Source organism: Engraulis encrasicolus, chromosome 3, assembly GCF_034702125.1.
Source record: "Engraulis encrasicolus isolate BLACKSEA-1 chromosome 3, IST_EnEncr_1.0, whole genome shotgun sequence".
In the NCBI taxonomy this organism is placed as follows: Eukaryota; Metazoa; Chordata; class Actinopteri; order Clupeiformes; family Engraulidae; genus Engraulis; species Engraulis encrasicolus.
The window spans coordinates 13,185,308-13,212,764 of record NC_085859.1 but is presented as its reverse complement, the minus strand read 5'-3'; the positions used below and the strand labels follow the sequence as shown (position 1 = coordinate 13,212,764).

The window sequence follows — 27,457 nt, the reverse complement described above, 5'->3', positions numbered from 1 at the left end:
AAAAAGAAAGTTTGGTCATGGCCAAAAAAATGCTGTAGTAGTTGCTCAGAACATTTAAAAATGGATCGGAATACCAACATGAATGCCGAAATAAATAAAAGACTCACTGAGAAGCATCACTCAGAAGCAAAGATGCTAACTAAGGGAGTACAGTAATTATGCCGTGAAAATATTAAATTCATAGTAGCGTAGGTGCACACAACCTATCTTTGTAATGTGAAGTTCTGTAAATCATATGAGTTCATGAGATCATGAATACATACAACTACAGTGGTGTAGTCTACATAGAACTCGGGTATACGGAGTATACCCACCTTCTAAATTTCAGGGATTTCAGTATACCCACTTTGATTGATCCATTGTTTTGAATAGCACAAATATATACAGTATACCCACTTCAAAAAACGTTCAAATATACAGTATACCCACTTCAAAAAAGTAGACTACACCGCTGCATACAACTACAGTGGTGCTCATATGTTTACATACCCCAGCAGAATATACGCTTTCTTGGCGATTTCTCACAAAATATGAAGGATTATACAAAACCTTTTTTACACTCATTGCTAGTGACTGGCTTAAGATAATCAACCCGTCATTAGCTTCAGAAAGAATAAAATGAAGGTTTTTGAGCGGCCATCTCACTCTCCTGATCTCAACATCATTGAGCCACTCAGGGGAGACCTCAAATGTGAGGTTCCAGCAAGACACCCAAAGATATTATAGGGAACAACCATTCTGCCAAGAAGAATGTGCTGTTTTGTCATCTGAGAAAATTAAGAGCCTTATCCACAACTACCACAAACAATTTAGAGCGGTCCTTGATGTTTAACAGGGCCATATTCAGCATCAGAAACTAGGGTATGTAAACTTTTGAACAGGGTCATTTGGATAGTTTGGGTTGTGATCATGCTTTTGAAAGTAAACACAGAAGATTGCTAATAAATGTCTTAAGCCAGTCACTAGCAATGAGTGAAAAAAAGGTTTTGTGTAATCCTTCATATTTTGTGAGAAATTGCAGAGAAAGCGTATATTCTGCTGGGGTATGTAAACATATGAGCACCACTGTATGAACCTACAGTAGGGCCTACTCTGACACTCCAACAGTGACAGCTGTTGAAATCTTGTTCTATCCTGGCAGAATAGATGAACCCACCAAGCAGCAGCAGCATGTTGTTTTGCCTACCTGGCGACTTGGTCTAGTTCTGTAGCCAGGCCGTGCCCTCCTAGTGACGCAATGCCTTCAGTGTTGCTTCTAGTCAGGCCAAGAGCAGTACAGATGTTGTTTCTGAGCTCCCGAAAAATTGGGAACTCCTCCCACTTTCGCGAAGCAAACAACCATTAGCAAGCCAAGGGAGGTGGGTCAACCATGTTCTTTGGGGTCTGTTGTCCCGGGCCCAGGGAGAGAGGGAGTCCAAAATTGGGTCCTCATTACATTGTATGTGTTGGATTTGGGGGGTCCCTTTCAGATGAATTTCTCCTGGGCCCGGCAAAAGCTGTCAGCGGCCTTGCACGTCAGTGATGACAACACTATCTGTGTAACAAGGATTTTTTTTGGTGAGGGAGGGTGTAAGTACAGTGTGTTGGTCAGGATGAGCTGTTTAACAGTTTGAACCATACCCATTGCTTGAACTCATAACCCAAACCGTACCCATCGCTAGATTTGCCTGTGCGGTGTCAGACATGTTCCAGGTTCTCAAGAGGGGCTCTACATCCCTTTGTTGAGAAGGATACAGCTGAAAGGGGGCGGTGCTTTACTGCCATTGGGGGCATTCGTTTTTATTTCATTTTTAAATACTAAGGCGGGTGTTGGCAGGCTTATGATGAGGTCAAGCGGACATTTGGGAGGCTTATGATGAAGTCAAGTAATTTATTCAAAAAAGGTTGAGAACCGCTGCTATAATAGTCTGACGTGTGAGAAGTGAAACACACCCCACATTCAGTTAGCCTATCTACAAGTAGTACCGGAAAGAGGGGAGGAGGATGGGTTGTGGTTGGGGTTAGCTGGAGGGGTGGGGAGAGCAGCTGTAACAGAGGGGGCAGTGAGTGCAACACTGCTCCAGTGAGGCAAAAACTGCAGGTATCCACAGTGCTGAGTAAATACACAGAGAGAGTGAGAGCCAGATTGAGGGAGAATTTACCTTAAACTATTTGCCTCTTGAATTTGGTCTTTTCATTTTTAAGTTTCCCTGAATATTAAGCTCCCAGGGTTCTACTAGTGATGGTCAGGCTTACTACCGACACCAGCACCTCCAGATTCTGAAAAGGTAAAGATATGGGTGATCAGGTGATACAGACGGTCCTGGTTTAAGATGGATTTATTGTTTCTGATTGTCAGGCTCACTCTGATGACTTGAGGGGTCATGACATACTCTGTGAACGATGGACAGTCAAAGAAAAGTGGAAAAGACATGTGATTTGGTGAGTTCAAATCTATTTTATGCTTTACACACTCACTTTGTTATTTCATAAATTACAATGTTCTGTTCAAGTTAAACTTCTAAAATCTACATTCATCTTCATACACTGCAGACATTAGCTGCCTTTTTTAGTTTTACTTCTTCAAATGAGGACATGTAGAGGTATCTGAAGATACTGTGGTTCCTTTCGAAGAACCTTGTATAGTAAACAGAGTGCTCCTAATCATATACCCCATGGTGGCAGCTGCACTGAAGGCATCTTTGTCCATGTTGTTTACTAATGTGTGTGTGTGTGCGTGTGTGTGCGCGCGTGCGTGCTTGCTGCACAGTTACCTTCATTCTTGTATGGAAGCTGGGTACCTACTAACCTACTGAATAGGTTAGTCATAAGTCCCGCATTTAAAGACAAAATAGTACTGCCAATTAAGCCTGGAGGCCTACTTTCCACATGCCATGTAAAACATACAAAAAAGAAAACAGAGTATACACATTTGTGCATATCCATATATTTATAGGCCTACTATATAACAAAATAGCATAGGATAATATAATATATAATTAATATAATGAGACTCTTCATTGAAGTGAATATGCAACTTAATGTTTTTTTCTCCTTTCATGTAGGAAATGTAAAGCACCGGAATGATGGAAAATACCCATCTGGAAATGGCAGAAAAGTGGAGTGGTCTCGAGCATGAAAAAGAAATCTTTCAGGGATTCGGTAGAATTTCCTTCATTGCGTTTCATTCTTTTTGGAAACAGACCTGATGTCTTCTCTGGATACATGTGTGACAATCGTGAAAGACGATGCTGTATTGTTAGGTGTTGTTTGACAACAACAAGGCAATGTGTTCTAGACCACATTAATCCCTATTCACTTCACACATGAAACACACAAGAACCTTAATATAAGGTATAAGCATAAAAAAACATGCGGCTCCAGCTGAATGAATGTAAAATTAGGTTCTCTGAGAAAGAATATACTTTTGGACCCTGTTATCATTCATAAGATAGGCTTACTCCTACTGTTCACAAAAATCCCACTGTCATAGCATGATGTTCAATAACTTTGAAATTAGACTTGAAGTAGGCCATGGACTTTATGAAACATAGCATGTAGCAACCTTTTACTAGTATGGTTCAGAGATTGGGAATTGGGTTTAGATTAACCCTGCAGCTCTTCACTCTAATTGACCAAAAACAAAATCTGATGCTGCGAGCATGAGTGAAGTACACAGAATGTAGAGCCCTGTTATTTATCCTACAATGATATTTGTGTCATCAAAGGACAGAGTGCTAATGTTGTGCTCTAATTAGAATCATCCAAGCTCCCCCAAGCCCTACGTGCTTTAGTAACTTGACTGTAATCAACACACAAGCAACACACCCTTCAGTCGAGGTAGTCACCATGCGACAGAGATGGTTTTTCGCAATCGCAACCCGGCGAGGTCTCCTGCTGGCGATTGTGTGCTGTGGACTGCTTCTCCTCAACTTTCTCTCCTGCCGTTTGAGCTTTAATGCCAGCCACAGACCCACCTCCACCAGAATAAACAAGCCCCTGAACGAACCTGAATACCAGGCCTTGTTACAGGAGCTGGAGGAACCTTACCAGCACTACGTGAGCAGTCTGGCCAAGCAGATTGGCCAACTGAAGGAGGCCCTTGCCCACAGGAGCACACAGCTCCAAATGTCCTTGGGGAGCTTGGCCACCGAGCTCTTCCCTGACACAGGAGGGAATGCCCTGCCAGGAGAAAAGACAAATCTTCAGGAATTCCTGCAGAGCCAGTTAAAAAGAGCAGAAGTTCACAGCGGAAATCCAGTGGCTGGTGAATACAACTTGGTGCCTTTCGAAAGTTTCACCCTCCACAAGGTTGGAAATTCATGTTATTACTGATAATCAAAATTAATAACATTTAATTGCAGGGCTTGACATTGACATTGACATTGTAGTATTGCCTGGCACACATTTTTTCACTTTAGGATACAAAATAACTAACATCACAAAGCCGACAGGTTGCGGCTTCGGCTACACCTCATTGTCTGGACTGTCACATCATATGCCATGAAAGGCCTGAGCGAGAAAGTTGCCATTCAGTGCCGAAGGATCCATTAAAGTGGACCTACATGAAAGATCAGGTGTTACACAAAAATAATATACAAATGTACAATCTTACATTAGTTACTTACTGTGCCATAGGTTCAGGGTTGCTGTAAGCCAGGGGTGGGGAACCTTTGTCATTCAAGGGGCCACTTCGAATTCCTCCAAGGGCTGTAAAAGTCTACTGTGAACACAAACCAGGCTTTCCCCCTGCACTTTAGGCCTATATTGAAGGCAACCACCCTAAAAACACATCCCACCTTCTCTAGATCCCCTCAATATAACTTAATTGTATTGCGAATGAAAGTTCCAGAAAATATGTCATATTTCATGGGTACATTCCACTAGGGGTACGCGAGCTCACTACAGAGGGTACGTGGGGAAAGTGTAATGAAAACAAATGTATGGGAAATAGTCACATTGGGATCTAGAGCAAGGGTTCCCAAACTTAACCATGACAAGGCCCCCCACATACTGTACCTGTATATATATATATATATATATATATGTTGGTCCCCCTTGCATAGGTCGTGCCCATTGACAGTAAATAGAATGGACGCCAAATCAACGCTATTTGCCATTCAACGCTTTGAAGCCAGATTTGGGAACATTCCAACTTACATTCCACCTTAGCAACGCCAAACGCAGGTGCTGATTGGACAACAACAAGACTTCTAACGGTCAATCAAACCATGTTCTGATGCTCATTGGTCAATTTAACTTTTAATATCTCTCTAAAACAAAACACCACCACAAAAAATCACCACCCTGGTAAGTTGGAGAGCAAGGGGACCTACTAGTTGAGCGAAAAATTATCCCCCTGGAGTGGCATTTAAGGGAGATACAGGGTTTTATGTCTCTCATAGGAATGAATGGGATTTGGCCATTTTTTGGTCTTTTTGGGTCCAACCTTGGCTCCAACTTGGCTTCAACAATGAAATAGAATTTTGGCCTCCATTCTATTTACTCTCAATGGTCATGCCACACTATTTTTCTTTGCATCCCCTTTCGCAATCATATAGGTCTGTTAGTCAGTGCCCCACTGGAATAGGGCCTATATAAAATAATAACTTGACAATATAGTAGTAATATTCAGAGATGCAATAGATTATTATAATGTCGCTCTTAACTAATGGGAATATTGTTAAGATTGTTTTTGGTTTATTTTTGTTTACATTAGTTTTTACTGCACAACATTGACTATCAGCATCAGGACAGGTGTGGCTAATTAAGGGAGACATGGAACACTGAAGAGTAACTGTCATTTTTTTAAATTTTAGAACTCTGCTGTAGAATACTCAAATGGCAACCACTGCTTGCTGTGAGGACTGGGCTTGCTGTGAGGTCTAATTAGTTAGTTGCTGGGCCTAGTGGGTCAACCAGAACAGGTGTTGCCAATTGCCAATTAAGGGTTCTGACAGTTACTCTTCGATGTTCATTAGCTAAGTTCGAGTATGTTTTTTTCTTTACTACAACTGCTATGCTCTGGCCCCAAAGGCAAGCCCACTTTTAGCATTTTCTACAAGAATGCAGTCTATTTCAAATAAAAAGTGTGCTATACTTTTCCTGCCAACCGCACCCCTTCGCGGGGTACTTATGGTATGACAAAAAGGCTCAGGGGGTTCGCAAGACATGAAAGGTTGGGAAACACTGGCCTACAGTACTGTATTTTTAAGTTGTATAGTAGATTTTTGTGTGTGGGGTATCTATCTGCCATATCTGAGGTAATATGAGGTTATAGGTTTGATGGCCTGGGTTGGATCATGTTGAAATGAGGTGTTATTTTGGTTTTCACCAATCTGATTAAGATGGCACATCCCTATTTTGAATAGGCTATATATTTAAGGTTAATATAAATGTGCATCAATGTAATGTATTTATTATGTTATTATATAATTATAATACTATTAATTGAATGAAATAAGGTGTATCAGCTGGAGTCGGGGCTCAGCAGGTTTCCTGTGGAGAGGCCACTGCGTAAGGACCGACGTGACGAGCTGACAGGGACACTGGAGATGGCCCTGCAGATGCTCAACGCCCCACGAGACAGCGACGACCCCCAGCGGCGCAAACTCTACTCCCCTTCGGATTTCATTGAGGGTATGTGCACATCCATTCCATGAATTTCTCTTGTGTACTGTACTTGGGCTATTCTGGAGGTCACATGAAGTTTGTAGCTCTGTGGCAATTGACTGTGCCAGAAAGTCGACCACCTCTTTGCACTATGCACCTCAGTATCAACCCCTCTCCATCAGTTCATGTGGCCTACCACCACGTTGTGGATGAGTTACTGTTGTTCCCAAACAACTTCATTTTCTTATAACAAAGCCGACAGTTGAATATGGAATATTTAGGAGCGAAGGAAATTTCATGGCTGGATTTGTCTATAGACTGCTCCCACATGGCAAAGTGCAGGTTGTTGTTGCTCCTCTGAGGTTAGGTTTAGGGATAGTTTTGGTCAGGGCACAAATTGAAAACTCAGAAACATTGCATTCCGACAGGTTAGGTTTAGGGATGGTTTTGGGAAGGGGCACAATTTGAAAACTTGGAAACATACAATGTGTGGAACATAGAACCCTTTTTTAGAAAAAGGGTTCTATGTTCCCCTTTCCTATACAAAGACAGGGAAACATAGGACCCGGGGAACATAGATACGCTCCCGCCCACACACTGCCAGGTCACACACTGATGTTTGTCGAAAGTATTTGCCATTACTGCACTGTGCACTCTATAGCAGTTTGAAGAGATGCATTTTCTGGAGTGATGAATCACTCTTTTCCATCTGGCAATCTGATGGATGAGCTTGTATTTGAAGGTTGCCTGGACAGCGGCACGTTTTGGACTGCATTGTGCCAGGTGTAACATTTGGTGGAGGACTATGGTGTAGGTTTTTTTTTTCAGGATTAGGGCTTGGCCCGTCAAGGCCAGTGAAAGGAACTTTGAATATTTCAGGATATCAAAACATTTTGGACAATAATAATAATAATAATAATAATAATAATAATAATAATAATAATTGTATTTGTATAGCACTGTATCATGCAAGGGATGCAACTCAAAGTGCTTAACAAATGAGAAAAAAATAACATAATTGTTAGAGGTGGATTTAAAAGGAGAGGAAGAGAGGAGAGGCAGAGATAGCAGGAAGGCAGAGGAAGAAGAGATAGAAAGAGATCGTAGAGTCATAGGGTCAACGTACCGGTAGGTTAGGACCGGGATTCTTAGATGCGTAAGGTCCATAGTGGCTGGGTCTAGCATAAGTCATAGACAGTCACACAGAGATTGGGCGCTCAGATGCGGCCCCTGGTGGCATCAGGGGTGAGGAAAAACTACCTTTCGCTTGAATCATAGTTTGTAGGGGGGGGAAAAGCTCAATGAGGTCTGAGAAAAAAAACCCTATTGTCAGGAAGAAACCTCAGGCAGAGACCAGCGGCCACCTAGGGGAGCCCCCTGCCAGGGCCAGGGCTGACAATTCCATGCGCCCAACCTTGTGGGGAGAGTTTCAAGCGGGCCCCTTCCTCTTCCAACATGGCTGTGCCTCGGTGCACAAAGCAAGGTCCAGTAAAGACATGGATGACAGTCTGGTGTGGATGAACTTTCACTGGCCTGCACAGTCCTGACCTGAACCCGATAGAATACCTTGGAGATTAATTAAAGGGACACTGTGTGAGATTTTTAGTTGTTTATTCCCAGAATTCATGCTACTCATTCAATAATGTTACCTTTTTCATGAAAACTTACCACCACCATAAAATTCTAAGTATTCATTATGATGACGGGAAAAATGCATTTTTCATACATGAAAAGGGGATCTTCTCCATGGTCCGCCTTTTTGAATTTCCAGAAATAGCCATTTTTAGCTGCAAATATGACTGTACTTGGGCCATACTAGAAAATATTAGTTTATTAGTTAGTAAACGTTCATGAAAAGATCAAATTTGGCAATAAGCAACACAGTTTCAATGAACAGCATAGTTGCAGTACCTTTTTTGACCATTTCCTGCACAGTTTCCACACCAGTGTGACCTCACCAATGCACTTTTGGAAGAATGCCCATAAACACACTCATAGAAGATTTGAGGCTGAATTAGCTGCAAAAGGTGGGCCGACATCATATTAAACCCTTTATGTTAGAAATGGGATAGCACCTAAGTTCATGAATGAGTCAAGGCAGGTTAGCGAATACTTTTGGCAATATAGACTGTATCTTTTTGTAGAGGTGTGCAGTCTCAACACCACATACTGTATATGTATCTTAAACAGGAATGTACCGCACAGAGAGGGATTATGGCACACTGTACGAGCTGATTTTGAAAGGGGACAGCACAGAGGACTTCAGGAAGCTGGAGTTTTTCCGTCCCTTCGCCCCACTGATGATGATCCGGAATGAACAGGTGGACGTGTCCGGAACGCTCATCAACATGATAGTACCACTGGCCAAGATGGCCGATAAGTTTAAACGGTTCATGATGAACTTTAGGTAAGAAGAGTCTCAAAAATGTTATACGCACTTGAAATCACGGGTGTTAATTAAATTCATGTAATATTCAAAAGTGAAATAGAATGTACAGACTCTTGGTATTTTTGTGCGTTCACTTGCAGTGGCTGTTGCAGGTCACATGGCATTGACTTTAGAGCTTGGGAATACATGTAGGTGGTGACAAAATAATAAAATGATATATTTAAAATTACACTTTCAAAATTAAATTAAATCTGATTTAAAATACCACTAAATTCAATTAAAAAATGATTTGAAACAATGATTTAAAGTGATATAATGTTTTGGATACCTTGTATAATACAGTACAGTCAGTGATTTGTATTTCTTTTGATTCAGAAATGTCTGCATCCAGCAAGATGGAAAAATACACCTAACGGTAGTTTACTTTGGGAGTGAGCAGTTTGAAGAAGTGAAGAAATCCCTTGAGATGACTGCAAGGTGACATAACAGGAATTGACTATATGAAGTTGAAATTGTATCCACACAACCCAACATTTTGTTAAATAGGCCTACAAATTCCCATTCAAATGTAAGTGCTACAATTCTCAAAATATAAGTAATAGGGTATAGTTGTCTACATTTTCTGTATGGACTATTTATGGTCACTTCAAACTGAAGACCAGCAAGATGTCTCAAAAACATTGGGGCTGTGTCAATAAAAAGATAGATCAATAGAGATAGATATGGAGCACACAATTATTTAAACTATTGCCATGATTTTCTTTTCAAAAAAGAACATTTCCTCCTTCTTTCTTTGTTGTCAGCATGATTTCAGCAGCCCAAACAGTTAGTGTGTTGCTCATCGTGCTTTCCTTTCTATGTGGTTAAAATATAGGAGATCTGCACATACACAGTATACAGTAACATACTGTATACTGTACATTATAGTACTTGATCTATTATAAAACAATTATTTTGCTTGTATGATTGGAGATTTTTAAGTAGGAGTTGCAACTTTGGAACGGCAGGTACACTCAATTGTATTGTGCACAATGTGTTGTCAAAATTGACTCCTCAGCAACCAACAGCAACACTCGCCACAAATCCTACTCTAGAAGAGAGAACACTGGATCCTGTGATGACCTTAAATTGTGTTACTATCTATCCTTGATTTTATTTTTCCACATTTAGAGAACATGGTGTGTTTACTGTTGATATTGCGGCAATGTAGGGTGACGCACTTCAGGAACTTCACCCTGATCCAGCTGAATGAGGAGTTCTCAAGAGGACGGGGCCTTGATGTGGCAGCCCGGGCGTGGAAGCGCGGGAATGTTCTCATGTTCTTCTGCGACGTCGACGTCATGTTCACCGCAGACTTTCTCAACTCTTGTCGTCTCAACGCTGAACCAGGTTAGACACCTCAGTCATTGTTGTGCCATTATTCTTGCGTGCATTCAATTGTCCCGTGTTCATTGATAATCATGTGAACATGCATAGACTTTGGAACGCATTTGAACAGACTTTGGAATGCATTTGAGTGGGGAATTTGAGAGGGCATGGCTGTCACAGCATTCAAACACAGACATGCTATACAATTTATGTATTAAAAACGTTGCCCAGTACATGGACCTCCTGCCAACACCCCCAAACACACGCACATACACACACACACACACGCACGCACCACGCACGCACGCACACACACGCGCACGTACACACACACACACACACACACACACACACACACACACACACACACACACACACACACACACACACACACACACACACACACACAGCACAGCATTGTCAAAAAAAGCCAGAAAGTAACAAAACAAAGACGAAAGTTGTAGTACATGGGCCAATTGGCAGATGCTTTAGCACCACCTAGTGACTTTCTGTGCATGCTACAGGTACTGGTCAAACAATGTAGACACAACGTTGCCGAGTTCTATCACTTAATGTTATCTTCAAAATATAAAACATTGCTGATGGAATGTGAATGTGTGCTTACTCATATGCTTCATATGAAAGTAGCCCATTTCTTCTATTTTGTTTCCACAGGAAGAAAGGTGTTCTACCCGATAGTCTTCAGTCAGTACAACCCCATATACGTCTATGGCCATCATGCAGTCACTCCATCAACTGAACCGGTACATTCAGTGAAACTCATTTTCTGTGAAAAACAGCCCTATTTGTTATAAATGAATACATGATTATGGTATCGTAGCAGCAAATGTTAGCAGCAAATGTTGGGCCCTTCGCAGGGCCCTACACTCAGCTCCAATGGACCCCCCCCCGGCCATGTATATTCATAAATCAGACTGAGTGCGGGGGGGCCCTATTTACTACATGGGGCCCTTGTTAATGGATGATGAAAATGAATTGTGGGCAACGCTAAAAGGGACACTGTGTGAGATTTTTAGTTGTTAATTTCCAGAATTCATGCTGCCCATTCACTAATGTTACCTTTTTCATGAATACTTACCACCACCATCAAATTTTAATTATTCATTATGACTGGAAAAATTGCATTTTTCAGACATGAAAAAGGGGGATCTTCTCCATGGTCCGCCATTTTGAACTTCCAAAAATAGCCATTTTTAGCAGCAAAAATGACTCTACTTGGACCATACTAGAAAATATTTGTTTATTACTTAGTAAACTTTCATGTAAATAACAAATTTGGTGATAGCCAACCCAGTTTCAATGAGCAGCATAGTTGCAGTACCTTTTTTGACCATTTCCTGCACAGTGTCCCTTTAACAATTATTGTGGGTGAATTTTACTGAATAATGCTTAAAGTGCATGCATTTACTGTATTCATTCATACATTAGGATACAGTAAGTTTAGCCCTTGCGGTGAAACACCCTAAACTCATCTGCATTCATTTTCGTTTCTGGCAGGTGATAAAAAAGGACACAGGATTTTGGAGTGATCTTGGATTTGGAATGACATGCCAGTATAGATCAGATTTTATAAACATAGGTAGGCCTTTAGCTTTTCTTTCCTCCAGATTCCTGAATACAACAGTATATACACGTAGGCCTAGTCACATTGACCTATGTCAACTGATATGTATTTATGGATTATATGTACAAGTGTGGTGTCTTTTAACAGCAGATTAACAGAGTTAGACTGTAGTTTTATTACACCAAAATCATTGCCTCTGATTGCCTCCGACAAACCAGTGAGCTACACTCTTACTCCATTCCACATATTCACAGGGGGGTTTGACGCGAACATCCGAGGCTGGGCCGTGGAAGACCTGCATCTTTACAGGAAGTACCTCCACAGCGAGCTACTGGTCGTGCGCGCCACCACGCGTAGCCTGCTGCACCCCTGGCACCCCAACAGCTGTCCAGACGACCTGTCGGAGAAAACGTACCAGATATGCCAGCAGCGCAGAGCTACCAGCGAGGCCTCCCACAGCCAGCTGGGAAGGCTCCTCTTCCGCAGGCAGATCGAGGAGCACCGGCGGCTACACAGCAGCCATAGATAGGAACACTAGTATACTGCCCTACAAAACAAGAACGCAGTAACTCTGAAAACTGCAAACTGAGAAAAAAGGCTTCAAAGTTTCCTATATGGCGTGACAACTGTGTTGTCGGTAAAGTGGTGGTGACACCTCCTGGTAATGCTTTTTTAGGATAGAAATTAAATGCACACAAACCCCCCGGAAAAAAAAAACATTTATGTGTCTTTTTGCCACAAAAAACAGAGTTACTGCGTTCTTGGCTGGTATTACTGCCACAAAATGGAGTTACTGCAGGAGTTACTGCGTTCTTGGCTAGTATTACTGTCTACTCCCAAACCATTTCCCATTGGAAAGTGCAGCAGTAACTCAACAACACCGCAGTAACTTTTTTTGGTCTTTTTTGCACTTTCAAAATGATTTTTCTCCAAAACGGGACGGTGTTGGACCACCATTTTTTTGACACAAGACAAATTAGGTAGTTTAAAGCCCATTTCCGATATAATTTTTTTTCGACCATTTTGAGTTAGCCCCTACTGCGTTCTTGTTTTGCACAGCAGTATAGGTGTGCATTCCAATATGCGAACTCCCTTCCTCCACTTGTGCTTGGGGCCTCATCTTTTGCTGACGCCCCGCCTCTGTGGAGAAAACAATGACGTTTCCCCGCTGTCAGCCTAGCCACAACAATTTTTGGGGGACTGGTTCTTCATTCACCATTCAGTTTGCAAATGACTTTACAATTGAGGTTTTGCAAGATATTGAAATACTGGAGACATTGATAATGGACTAGATCCGAAACGTTTGTAGCTCCAGATATTTTCCGTTGACTTCTTTTGTTAATTTGTCGGACACAATACACTTTTTGAACCTGCAAGCCTTGTGTGCGCCTCATCTTTTTGACTGTCCATGATATTGAAATACAACGCTGTTGTCAGTGGTGTCATCACGACGTATTACTTCCGGATACGAGGCCGCAAGCGCAAGTGGAGGACGCAAGTCCACATAGTGGAATGCACCCTATATGGTGTATTCAGCCTTTTGCTGTGGTGGACCCCAGGGGGCCACCGTCTTCGGACGGTATAATGATATTTCTCATAGACATTACCGCCACCTACAGGGTAATGTGTGTATTGCCTTGTCACTGACTGATGGCAGCAATTACTCTAGCAACTCTAGCGGAGATCTGACTTGAGGAATTTGTTCTAATACAAAGGAGTGTTCAACGGAGTATCTATTGTTCATACCTATGCACAGCAACCAGCATTGATCCAGTAATGGATTACATTACATGTAGCCTACCGTAGAGCAGCCAAAGGGTTTATTTTGGAAGATGCGCTAAGGAGGATGACCAAAAATGACTAAAGATTTGCTCCACAATATTCTGCTGAATAGAAGACAAGTGAAATTGACACCTGTTTGGCCCTGCCGTGGCCAAACGGTAGGGCACTCGTCTACCATGCGACTGACCCGGGTTCAATTCCCGGCCCGGGTCCTTTGCCGGCCCTTCCCCGTCTCTCTCTCCCCACTTGCTTCCTGTCACCATCTGCACTGTCCTATCATAAATAAAGCCAAACAAAGAAAAGAAAAGAAATTGACACCCGTTCGTGTTATACTGTGTATAGTATGTATGCACTCATCAGCACCTTGGTTTTTGGCCCAGCCCCTTGGCCAAGCTCCAGATAGGGAGGATATATGACCTTATAAACAGGCATTCATAAAAATGAATGAATAGCCAGAAAATCTTATAACGGAGTTGCTTAACACAAGATGTTGCCATTTCCATGACAGAGTTGACAAAAGCACATTTTGCATGATGGTTCCTTAGGACCCCCCCTCAATGATTTTAGCCTAGACACAGCACGAAAAGGGGGATTTGTGACAATGAACTCGTCCCTAATCGTCCACGGACTTGCCTAGCTTTCGTCTGATTTTGAGCGCTTGAGAGAATCGAAACTAACAGTTTTGATGACACTTAAATCGCCCGGAAGCGAATCGCCCAAGTGGAATATTCCCATCCACTTTCATGTCAAACAAGTGAATATTATTTTGAATTAAATTTGAATAATCTATATAAATGTAAAGGATCTGTGACATCTTGATGAGCTCTCTCAGTAAGACCATGACAAAGTAAATGGAGTGTAAAAATGGAGTGATAGGGACCGTTGTGCAGAAATTCAAAAGAATGGACATTCACAACAAATTGCCACATCTGTAGTTTAAAGTTCAGCTGTTATTCACCATATACGGGCTTGGGGGCCCCAAGCGGCTGCCTAGCCTGGTGACAAGATGCGCCTCTGGAGGTGTTCCAAGTGGGTCTTGAAATAATTTTCTAAAAATCAAATAAATATTTGCGTGTGTGTTTCTGTTGAGTCACAGTGTTGTCTATTTCGTATTTGACTTGTATTGTTTATTGGGTCAGAGGTGCCCCCCGAACTTTTGTGAAAATTCCAAGTGGGCCCCAGGCTGGAAAAAGGTTTCAATCTCATCTCCGCAGATTGCTCTAGGGCTATTGTTACTGCTGCCCCCTGCTCTCATACTGTATGTTGTGATTAATCAGCAGGAATTTGTCAAGGGCCTATGTGTGTGTTGTATAAGTTGTATAAATGCCTAGTCTATTTTGGTTGCCTTTTGTATTAGATTTTGTTGTCATTATTTCCATGAGCTGTGCATCCAGCCGACAGGGGTGGACAAACAGGTCACTTGTCCCGGGCCCACGGAGAGAGGGCGCACAGAATTGGGTCCTACATACCTGAACATGTATTGTGTGGGGGCCCTTTGTCCTGGGCCTAGCAAACAAACAAACAAAACATTTTGCAGTTCAGAATAGGCCTGGACATTTTGACAGATTCAAGCATCGAACTGTAAATTCTAGCCAAAATAAATCTTCTGATAATCCAGCACTTTTTGTCCACATGAGGATGCTTGTGGCTCAGTGATAACGGGAAACGAAAACATTGTTGCCATACCCTCAAAGAAGGTGGATCTCTAACCCTTTCCTTCTCAGTTCCGTTTCCGCTCCAGATAGATTTTGTCCGCTCTGCAGGAATCACAGATTCTATAAGGGCTGTGCAGGAATGCCGACACAGCTATGATTGTGCACGGACGGAGGTGAGGGCTGCAACCTCTCGGCAACATGGCAGGTGTCACCCCCCGAGCATAGCATTAGCTACGTAGACACGGAACAGGTCGGCACGGTTGCGACAACCTCTCATCTAGAGCTACTCGAGAGTTTTTCTTAGCCGAGATTGGAGTGCGGCAACTGCACGTTTGAACGGACTGGAGGGACCGCGTCAGATTTTCATCAATAGAATCTCTAGTTGTTCCTGGCACGCGACTGCTGTGACCCCCATTTGATGGCTCAAAGCACGCTATCCTCCCAGTTCAGGGGGGTCGACATAGACGAATACGACGAGAATAAATTTGTGGATGATCAAGAGGAGTCTGCGGAACTACAAGGACCCGATGCCACCGAAGTGGACAACCTCATCAGGCAATATCCTTTTAGAAATGACATGGCTTCGTAAAGGGATGGTGCTTCATAAATGTCACGTGTAGAGATTGCTGCCTGTATATTTAACGTTGTCATGCATTCATGTTAGTCCTCTGTTCTATTGTGTTGATATCAAGAGACCGTCGATGTTGTGTGTCACAGCGATTTACCTTATTGAACAATTTCACACCTTGGCTTGCAAAGCGTGCGCACATTCATGCGTAGGCTACCCTACGCGCATTTTACCTCGCACTCGCGCACAGTATGGGAATGGTATATCGATGCAACTGTCTAGTACATTATAATATCTGACTTTTCTTGTTATTCTAACCAAATCAGTTATAGTCGGTAGCTCGCGACCTCTCCCTGTGTAGGCTATTCACCCTGTTGTGCGAGCGCAATGGAATGTCCCAGCGGCATTCCGCGAGCCTGAAGTCATTTCATCACGGTGATCTATATGTGCGCGTTCCTTTCAATCAACCTCATGACTGCCTAGCGTTCAGGAAAGTTTAAATTCTTTCCCCGTGATTTCTCTGTCCCGCCCTTTGGCACCAATAAACCAAACCTCCAGGCGCATTCCTTATCTTGCCCTCCACGGGACCTGGTTGAAACGTTAACAGGCTCTCGTTTATTGTTGTCCATTAAAATTATGCTGTGCACACAATGGCGTGACTGAGAGTGGGGTTAGGGCGGCTGAATTCAACGCCACTATGTCATTGTCTTGTAATGAATGGATCTTTGTTCATCTACCCCATGACATAGCCACAGACTGGCAACTGGTCGCTTGCGGTTGCCACAAGGACAGATGTGTTGACAGTTCTTGTGCTGCAAATGCAAGTAACCATGTTTGCTGGTTGTCAGGTGGTAGGCCAATTTCCCCCCACTTCAATACTATACATGGGTTCTAAATTTTGTTTATAACCTGACTGCGCGAACTTAGCTGCGCACAACTCAACCTCTGATTATTGGAAACCGCTGTCGGTCACAAAATAGCTCACGTGGTTGGCTGCCAGTGTCTTGCCCCTCCTCATAACATCGTGTTGATAAACACTCAGAACCCATGTATAGAATATTACAAATAATATCACCTGGAAATGGGCAGTAGACACATATCTTTTGCCAAACCGTGACCCATTGAAACTGAGCTTGTCCACTCATGTACTGTAGCCGACATCAATTTTACATCAATACCTTCATAAAACATATAATAAGAGTTGCCGGGTCGCTGTCCCTGTTTGTGAAAGTGCTTCACAAATTTTCATTTCAGATGAAGTTACTGGCCTACTACTTATTCCTTAACCATCATTGATGTACAGGGGATATGCTTGCAGCCTTCCATACGGCACTCAAGAACCCGCCCATCAACTCTAAGAACGCTGCAGTCAAGGTGGGTGTCATGGGTGCTGCTCACCCAGCTCTGGATGGAAAGACTATATAAAATAGAGGGGAAATAGCACAGAAATAAGGGGTGCTTTCCAATGTGCAGACTCCTGTCCTTGGCCTGTGTTAGTGGCCTCGTGTATTGCTGTAGCACCACCTCCGCAGAGAAAACAATAATGTTAATGAGAAAAAGACATTAGAATTGTGCTTTTGCAAGGTATGGAAATACACTTCTGTCGTCAGTGACGTCATCGGGAGGCCACAAGCATGCAAGTGAGGACGGGAGTCTGCAATATTAGAAAGCACTCAATAGGCACGGTGCGACCAAGCATAAAAATGCTTGATCAACACGAGATCTGCTTAGTCTAATAAAGGTGGAGTTGAATGCTTGGCAAACAAGTTGGACAGTTTTTTCTAACGTAAATAAAAAAGGATGCTTCCTACTTGGAGCAGCGAGTGAGCTGCCTCACAAGCATGTGGGCTACATCCGCAATTCACGTCAGATTGATGAATGCCAATCACAGCAGATTACCGATGGCATGGAGGAGGTCTTCTGCCCAGCAGTTGCTCTTGTGGTACTGCGTGGCTGCTTGACAAAACTTTTGTTCCCGCGATGGTTTAACGCCATGTGACACGACTGCCGCACAGAGGTCACTCCCTTAAACTGCGTTGTGAATGGCAATTCTAACCAGGATGCTTCACGCGGACACAGTGAGCATGCTCGCTGCCTAGCAAATTTGCTGCCTGGTTGAAAAAACGCCATCATGAACGACCTTAATGATTGTAACTAGTGCCATGTTTGTTGGGGGCGAAGATTAGCTATGGTGCCGCCCCCTCACAGGTGCCACTCTGGGCAGTTGCCCGCCCGGTTGGCATGCCCTTAGAACCCCGTCCGCCTGTGTTGTTGTTTTTACATAACCCTTTTTCCACTTTTGTGATATCCGTCCCTATACTCTGCCTTCAGGAGAAAGCTCAGGCGCTGGTGTTGAAGGTGCTCACCAGTTTCAAGACCAGTGAGATCGAGGGAGCTGTCAAGTCCCTGGACAAGAATGGCGTCGACCTTCTGATGAAGTACATCTACAAGGGCTTCGAGAAACCCTCAGACAACAGCAGCGGTGTCCTCTTGCAGTGGCACGAGAAGGTGGGACATTTCTTCTACGGATGATGGTGCAGGTTATGGGCAGCCGTGGTGTAATGGTTAGGGAGTTGGACTGTAAGATCACAGGGTTGCAGGTTCGAATCCCGCCCTTACCTCCATGTAATGGTTAGGGAGTTGGACTGTAAGATCACAGGGTTGCAGGTTCGAATCCCGCCCTTACCTCTCCCTACACCTCCATGTAATGGTTAGGGAGTTGGACTCTAGATCACAGGGTTGCAGGTTCGAATCCCGCCCTTACCTCTCTCTACACCTCCATCCATGGCTGAAGTGCCCTTGAGCAAGGCACCGAACCCCACATTGCTCCAGCGACTGTAAGGGATACCCTGTAAAATGACTAAGTCGCTTTGGATAGAACGTGCCAGCTAAGTGAAATGTAATATAATGGTGATCGTAGTCGTAGTTTATGGCGTGGATAGTTGGGGACATGTTCATACCACTTTTGAGGTGATCTTTTAAATTGTCCCCACTGTTTTACAAACAAGGCAAAAAATAGGACCCTGGGACAATATGGGAAATGTATGCCCCCAGTCCCCACCAGTTTCCAAACCAAAGCTGCTTCCCTGTTTGTGAGGGCGTGACAATAGTGACAATGTGATGATGTACTCAGCTTTTGTGTTTGGAAAGTTGGAATTGCGCAATATCCCTTAGACAAGGGTTGTATGAACGAGCATGTGGTTAGATGATAAACGAATAGCAATACTTTGAAATGGACGATGGTGGTATAGTAAACAAAATCAAGTTTGTGATTTGAAAAGCATAACGGCACTAATTCAGAAGCAAACATGGGACTTAACAAATCTAACGCGGATGATTTCACAGACAATGCAGATGATTTCACAGTTAACATGAAACAATATAGAATTCATGAAATGTGATTTGCAGTCATAGTTTGTAAATACTTGCCATAACTCTCTTGGTCTGTGTCATTTGCCTGTCACTTCCTTTTAAATAACTCACAATCCCCGCTCTCTCTCTCTCTCTCTCTCTCAGGCATTTGCCGCAGGTGGTGTTGGTTGCATCATGCGTGTTCTCACAGCAAGAAAGACGGTCTGAGCTGGCGGCCCCACTGCTCTGCTCTGCACTACACTGTATTACTCTGCACTTCAGAGGATGGGCAAGATCTTGTGCACTGAATGGATGTGTAGAGATCCATGGATGGCACCCATCATGGCTCATATCTCCCCGGTTCTGCGCTCCGCTTTCCACACTCTGCAGTGCAAATTTATTTTTTTGTCCGGGACTTGGCAGAGACACAAAAAGATCACTGTTATATTTTAAAAGTTTAAACATTTAAGGGTTGAGAGAGGCAATAAATGGAGGGTTCTGTTTGAATGAATGAATGAATGAATGAATGGATGGATGCCAGCCAAAGGTTTACGTGAATGAAATAATGTATGGATGAATGGATGCCAAGGTTAACGTCTGTGGCGGTTGTATGTAATGTGACAAGTTTATTACCTCTTTTCAGTAATTTGACCAAACACAAACTGGGTGAGTTCCCAGCCCAGCCTAGTTTTGATTCCTGTTGGGGATTTTTTGTGTGTTTGTGTGTTAGTGTGCTGTGACAAAAGACTGGTAATAAAAAGGAATCTGGATATACAACTAGGCCTACACCCAGCTCAGGGACTTTTAATGTGCCACATAGCTTTCTCAGCTACCCCGAGGACGCGCTGCACTGTCTCCCTCCCAACTGGATGTATTTCACTTGTATTCTGCACTGAAGATGCCTCTGAAACTGCGCCCCCAGTGGACAGCATGGATATTGAACACTAAATGCCGCGTTTGGCCTTTTGGCATGGCAAGCCTCAGGTGCCGACATCTTGGAACATGCGTATCTCCAAAGAGGGTAGATTAGAGAAAGAGGATTCCAAGTCTGCCCCACCCAACGCAAAGGAGTGTGATCAAGTTTGGTCTCCTAAGGGGGCGTCCGTCCCCCCCCCCCCCCTTCCTCCTTCATCTTTCTGTGATGTTTGGTGGTGGCTTGCACAAGATGTGGGCTCCCACCATCTACAAGTGCTAAGGGGACTAGACTCCAAAGGTCTCCAAAAAGGTCTCCTAAAGGGGTGTTCACCTGACACCACATGGATCCCGTAAAAGTCAGGGCCTGAAGTATCTTCCTCTAATCCACCCCCTTTGGTATTTCCTTTCCTATGTTTTACACACCGTCAGCAACGAAGTTGTTTTACCACCGCCCGCATTGTCGCCAATTGGTTTTCATTCAAGCAGCGTTACCACTGAGCAAAAATGGTGGTGCTGGCTGCGATCACATTGAGCCATTGGTTCCAAAAAATAAGTCAGGCCGGGTCTCAAATGCCGCACTTGTGCACTGTTTTTCAGTGCCTAGGGCGATCACGCTGAAAATTTCAATTGAGCCAGTGCACTGAAAGTGCCAGGATGATCCCCTAACAATGGCGGAAAAATGCAGTGCTTGAATGATGAACACTGCACGCACTAAACATCGGCCATGTTGACTATGACACGGAGGAAATGTGGCAGTCAGTTCAGTAGAAGAGTTTGGTCAACAGTCTCCTAATTCTGTAAGTAATGTTGATGGGACACCAACCTTTTCATGCCAACCAAAGTTTTGTATGTGTGATTGTTGTCCTTTGGGGTGAAGGACATGGAAATACAAGCACCATACGCTGTGCATGGTTAACAGTTGCCAACTCATATTTTGGCGAGCTAATGCCATGCTCAGCCGTCACTTCCAGCGAGGGCACAGTGCATAGTGCTCAATATTTCCTACGACACTATGTCAGTGCACTGACAAAAGTGCGCCATTTAAGACATAGCCACTATGTGATATCTAGTATTCTGTATCCATGACTGTACACAACCACCCAGAACCTCAGCATGGTGTCTGAATACTAAACGCAGTAGCATCTGAGGCGGGGGTTCGTGGATATACTTCCCCCCTGTAATGTGTAGGGTGACTTCAGGTAATTTGAGCCATCAGCTAAAATGAGCCATTTAAGGTTTTGGGGTTCTAGCCCCTCTGGAAATGAGACCCAATGACTACAAAGTATGGTAATCTGTTGCCACAACAGTTCATTACATGTAACAGGGGATTTTATTGAGTTTTGATTGATATGGTGGGCGGGATACTTATTCCAATGAAGGCTGCACCAGAAAGTTGCATGGAATTTAGCATGGCACGCTAAAGTTAGCCAAATTATTATAAGTATTATAACTTACATATACCAGTAGATATACACATAAAAACAAAGTATGTTTTCTGTGTGGATGGTATGCACTATATTAATGTTTGTTAGTGTGGCATATTATTACCCTTTTTGGAAAAAAGTATGTTTATGGTGTTTCAACTGTTAGCTCAGTGGGTTAAGGTAATTTGAGCCACCACGTTCAGCTAATTTGAGCCACCATTATAATCAATGGGAGTTTGCTGCTATTTGCTGCTGTTTAGCGGTAGCTAGCTCATGTTTGTGTACTTTTGGAGGAAAAATTAAGGTAGATGACAGGTGAAAAGAAATGAATGCAGATGAAAAGAGGAGACAGAAAAAGTGAAAAAATAGGATGAACACTGTCCAGAGACATGTGGCTGTACAGAATAGTGATTTAGTATGAAAAGGAATGATGAATTATTGACTTTTTCCCTTTTTTATTTAACCGGCTCAAATTACCAGATAAAGTGGCTCAAATTAGCTGAAGCGGCTCCTTCCAAAAAAGTTGCCACATCCAGGGTTTCAAGACTTGTGGGGCCTAAATAATTATGTTTTATAATATAATTCCAACACAAAATGATGAAATATAGTAGTTATTAATTATATATACACATTAAAAGTGCATAGATGGTATTTTGTTATTTTCCCAAGCGATTTACCAAAAAGTGGCTCAAATTACCTGAAGTCACCCTACTTTAATCTCTGTGGGGATGGAATGAACACAGGGGAAAGGTATGGTAAAGTGCCTGGTGCAATAAATCTCATTGAATCCAGTTTTTTTTGTTTTGTTTTGTTTTTGCTTCAGTTCAATGTAGTGTCACCAACACATTGGAAGTTAAACCACTGAAAAAAAAATCCTCACTATGCTCCCTCATGGAGATGGGTCTAATATTCAACCTTTAGTATTAAGAAATAAGTTCAGTTGCTGTTTTTCATGTTTCTAGCTTCATGTAAGAATGTATTGAAGGAGCCGAGTTGTTTTGTATTGAAGGAGCCATTGCTTTTCACTGGCCATGTCCATTACATTAATCTACATTTTTTTCTATTGAAAAAGGTGAGCCAACAGCTAACTCTTCCCTTCAATACCCTGTAGCCTACAGCAGTGATTCTCAAACTATGGACCGGGGCCCACTGGTGGGCCCTGAAGGTATTCCAAGTGGGCCTTGAAATCGTTTTCCAAAAATAATAATCATATTTTGGTGTGTGTTGCAGTTGATTTATTTGAGTTTTATTCTTAATTGGGTCAGAGGTGGGCCCCGAACATTTTTGACAATTTTGAGTGGGCCCCAAGTTGAAAAAGGTTGGGAACCCCTGGCCAACAGTGCATGCTGTTCAAGCCTCTCCTATAGGGACAGATCAAGAGAAAGCAGTTGAGGCATTCAAAACATCTCTTTAATGAAACCCAAAACGGATGATGTTGGACTACAAAGCACCCAACCCCATTGGGTAGAAAAGAAATGACATTTAACATTGTTACTCACTGACGGAGGGTACAATACCCACACGAGGGAGAAAACTGAAAATTATGACATTGCCACTGATTCTGGCATGAGAGGAATGTAGACGAGCAGAATCATAAATAAACCAGGAAGCCCAAGAAAGGCTGTAGCAATAACCATGATTTCATGAGCTCTTTAAATTCCCATTACTCCTCAATGTTTCACTTGTGCAGCTTTAATTAAATTCATTTCCAATCCCACAACTGATAGGTGCCACTGACAAGATGTGCAAATTATAGACTTCTCGGTAACACTTTATTTTAGGGATACATCTATTAGCACTAACACATACAATGTCCCTGTATAAGTAACTTGTAAAGCATGTACAAAGCAAAATCAAACATTTGTTAGGCATGTATTCGCAAATGTCTTGTTCATGCACAATAAGGGATTTATTACCAATTTAACCTTAGTAAGGACCTAGTAGGCCTTAGCGTTTGCTTAGTACATGCCTTACAAGTTACTTATGCAGGCATTAACATTGTATGTATTAGTGCTAATAGATGTATCCCTAAAATAAAGTGTTACCGACTTCTCTTATGGAAAGAGACTGGACTGTGAATAGAGTCATGTCTGTCTGGGTCAGGCGGGGAGGGACACCTGTGTTTAACCAACACATTGCCCAGGACCCAACTTTTGTTTGTGCAATTCACATGACAATTTAAAATAATGAGAACAACTCATTGCAGTCAGTCAACACTACGTCATTGGTGAAACAACCAACACATAGCAGAACTCAAGTCAAGCCAGGCTTTCCCACTTTGTGAGGGTGTTGCAATATGTGACCTTTCCTCCTCCACTTGCGCTTGTCTCCTCGTCCCGCCTCCTGGCCCCTCCTCCGTGGAGAAAACGATAAAGTTTCCCAGCTGTCAGCCAAGCCACAACAACTTTTGAGGGACTGTTTTTCATTCACCATCCCAATTGCAAATGAGAAAAAGACTCGACAATTGAGCTTTTGCAAGATATTGAAATATAATGCTGTTGTCAGTGATGTCATCATGACATATTACTTCCTGGTACGAGGAGAGAAGCAAGTGGAGGAGGCAAGTGGAGGAGGCAAGGTCGCATATTGCAACGTACTGTGTGTCTTGGTGGTGGTCAGCTCTGGTGCATTAATGAGACAATTGGAAGTCACGACAGGACATGACGGGGACAAATTCAAACGCAGATCTTTTTTCCCATTCAGTTTGTCACCTTCACATAACCACTAAGAAAACGATCACACACTCCGCAAACAGAATTGCACTGACATCATACATATGAGAAAAGAGGTAGTTTTAACCCATTTAGATGCCATGGATCCACTTCAATATTTAACTTCCTGATCTCTACTTGTGCGAGGAACACTTATATGATGATCGAAGTCTTAATCAATGTCTCACAAACGCATAATTCAAAAGTCATCTTCTCATTTGCAATCGGGATGTTGAATGGGGATAAGTCCCCCAATAGTTGGTGTGTCTAGGCTGACAGCGGGAAACTCTGTTTCAGCGAGTGTCCTTAAAGCATGAGGCCACAAGCACGAGGTGAGGGCAGGAGGTTAGATAATGAGATGGATACCCTGATTGTTGAACATGAACATTAGCGCCTTCTGTTGGTGGAAGAGCGGAAATTCTTGTCCAACTAGGCCGCATTTCCCAAAAACTCAAGTAGTACTGAAGCTTAAGTAGTACTTATTGCCCCCAAGATCATAGATCACATCACTAGAAGTTTATAGTGCAATAATTTATAGGCCTGCATACAATATTTGTTCTCGCACATTTCAATAAAATCCTTGCGCAAAGTGCATGTGCCTGGTAAAATAGTGCATATATAAACATGTTAGACCTATTTCTGATATATTACCAAAGGGGCACATGATAGTACTTAGGCTTAAGTAGTACTTAAAGTTTTTGGGTGGGAGGCACAGTCCAAGGTGCATGAAGTTGAAACCTTTGAAACCACAAATCAGGGGTGCCTTAATTATTCGAAAGCATAGATGCTAGTCAGTTAGCAATTTGGGTAGTTGTCAAAGGGAAATTGCATTGCAACCAGTACAGTACCAAACATAGTTAGCATAGCAAATATGGTTTTGAGAAATGCACCCCCTGATCCAGCTAGCTCTGATTTAACTGATTGTATCATATTTAGCATCCAAGTCTGGTGGATCATCATCTACTCAGTGAACCCATTTGTGTTTGAAATTAAATGTTGCCAGGTTTGTACTTTCTGAGCCCAGGACACCTCCACTACACACAGAGACTATGGCAAATGACGAGAGGTGACTGTCCATTTGATCTGTCTTATTCTCTTCTGACCCTGAAAAATAGGATTTCATTAAATGATGTCTGCGCTGGTCTCGATGCACAGACAACCTGGGGCAGTCCAAGTAAGGCATGCACACCCACAAACCGCAGCCGCTTAAAAGGTGCACTGTGTAATATTTTTAGTAGTTTATTTCCAGGATTCATGCTGCCCATTCACAAATGTTTCCCTTTTCACAAATACTTACCACCACTATCAAATTATAAGTATTATGACTGGGAAAATCGCACTTTCCATACATGAAAAGGGGGATCTTCTCCATGGTCGCCATTTTGAATGTCAAGACAAATGCACATTTTTAGCTGCAAAACTTAGTGTTCTTTGGTCATACTAGTAAATATGAATTCATTATGTAGTAAATATTAATGAATGGATCAAATTTGGCAATAGACAGCACAGTTTCAATGAGCAGTAAGCTTAAAGTTACTCTGGCCACAATCCAACACAGTGCACCTTTAAAACGTTTAGATTCTATCCCCAAGCTAAACAAAATGCACACGCGCACACACACACAAACACACACGCACCTCTGTACAGACAAATATTGTAAAATGCTGAATTTTACAGACCAGATATGAGGAAAAATGGGAGGAGAAGAAATAAAAGATCATATACATCTAAGTGATTTATAAATCAACAATTCGCGCAGATGCTTATATACACTCATTCATATATAAATAGTCATGTGGAATGTATCGTTATGTACAGAGATACACAAAGGCAAAGTCCAAATATAGGGTGTTAGTTTCCAAGAATAGGCTAGACATTAGGTCCTTGTCAAGAAAGAGAGGAAAAAAATGTGTCTTTGCCCCAAGAGTTTTTCTTCCCCCCCACTGTTTTTTGTGCGCCGTCGAACCCAAAAAAGGTCCTGAGAAAGGCAGTCTTCAAGGCAATTTCTGCACCCCAGGTACAGCGAATACAGTGAAGTGGAGTGAAGTGGAGATTGCATGTAGCACATGGGGCATTATTATTATTATTTTTTTTTTTAGAAAGACAGGGAGACAAAATAAATGTGTGACAAGAAGGCAAAACTAAAGACAAAAGCGCTTCCACATTGGACAGGACCGATGGCTTCCATTTTTTCCCCCTCTCCATGAAATCGCAGGAAAAGAATAAAAATAAATAAATAATAACAACAGTAGTAATGCGAAACACAAATGCGTAGTGTTCAGGGACATCCAATCCTCTTGTAAATGGTAATTTGTGGAAAAGAAAGAACGGAAAAAAGAAGTACAAAACCGTTTCAGAGCACGAAGACAAGATTTGCCAAAGCGCCACAGTGTACTGTAGATGCCCATCATAAAGCTGTGAGTGAGTGAATACTTCATTAAAAAACAAAGACAAAACAAAGACAAAAACAGATACACTTGCTCCTTTGATTTCCTCTTCAGTCGGTCGGTCTCCTCTTTGAAATTCTCTTCTCCTCTGTCCATCGTTCCATCTATCCATCCATCCATCATGTGTCTTCCAGCCTGCTCTCTCTCTCTCTCTCTCTCTCTTTCCCTCTCTCCCTTTCTCCCCCTCTTTTTCTCCTCTTCAGCTCCAGTGGTTGGCGGAGGATGCTGCGGAGATGGAGGGCCGGATGATGCCTTTGGGTGAGGGCTTGGAGCCAAACCACGACATCTGACAACAGACAAAATGGCAATTAGAGTTTGATCTCATCTTCATTGCACTTCCATGGATGAGATTCAACGCATTTGCAATGATGTCCGTCTTCATAAGCACACAGATAATCAATAGGCCCCCATCATCAAAAGGGTACAATGCTTAACATTTGTGGCATGGAGATTGTTTGACACTTCACATTGCCAACAGATGCATTACTGGACAGATCAACTTAACTCAGACCGACAAAGCAAGAGTGCCTGCAATGGAAGGGAAATAACAGTAGAGTGTGCTATTGAGCTAAGGCGAGGCTATAGGTCTTTACTATACAACTAAGTCAAAAGTCCTATTGAATGATACAACCCTCACAGGTTAAGACATTACTCATGACTAGGGCTGGGTA

General features: G+C 42.7%; 3 protein-coding genes across 4 annotated transcripts in view; 2 read left to right on the top strand and 1 right to left on the bottom strand.

The window, feature by feature from the left end:
• The first annotated feature begins 3,725 nt into the window (after positions 1-3,725).
• Positions 3,726-13,046, top strand: csgalnact1b (chondroitin sulfate N-acetylgalactosaminyltransferase 1b). The gene is made up of 8 exons (XM_063194774.1): positions 3,726-4,290; positions 6,444-6,618; positions 8,782-8,998; positions 9,356-9,457; positions 10,191-10,369; positions 11,024-11,112; positions 11,867-11,948; positions 12,188-13,046. The coding sequence occupies exons 1-8, from the start codon at positions 3,829-3,831 to the stop codon at positions 12,460-12,462; spliced, it is 1,581 nt and encodes a 526-aa protein (XP_063050844.1). The 5' UTR covers positions 3,726-3,828; the 3' UTR covers positions 12,463-13,046.
• Positions 13,047-15,384: 2,338 nt separating this feature from the next.
• On the top strand, positions 15,385-20,070 carry LOC134445728 (actin-related protein 2/3 complex subunit 5-like protein). Its single transcript, XM_063194773.1, has 4 exons — positions 15,385-15,929; positions 17,241-17,312; positions 18,270-18,446; positions 19,455-20,070. The coding sequence occupies exons 1-4, from the start codon at positions 15,789-15,791 to the stop codon at positions 19,515-19,517; spliced, it is 453 nt and encodes a 150-aa protein (XP_063050843.1). The 5' UTR covers positions 15,385-15,788; the 3' UTR covers positions 19,518-20,070.
• Positions 20,071-23,020: 2,950 nt separating this feature from the next.
• Positions 23,021-27,457, bottom strand: part of golga1 (golgin A1) — a 38,392-nt gene continuing 33,955 nt past the window's right edge. For both annotated transcript variants that reach the window (XM_063194771.1, XM_063194772.1), the window contains one exon: positions 23,021-27,072. In XM_063194771.1, coding sequence (XP_063050841.1) covers positions 26,986-27,072 — 87 coding nt within the window. In that variant the 3' untranslated portion in view covers positions 23,021-26,985. The remainder of the gene's footprint in view (positions 27,073-27,457) is intronic.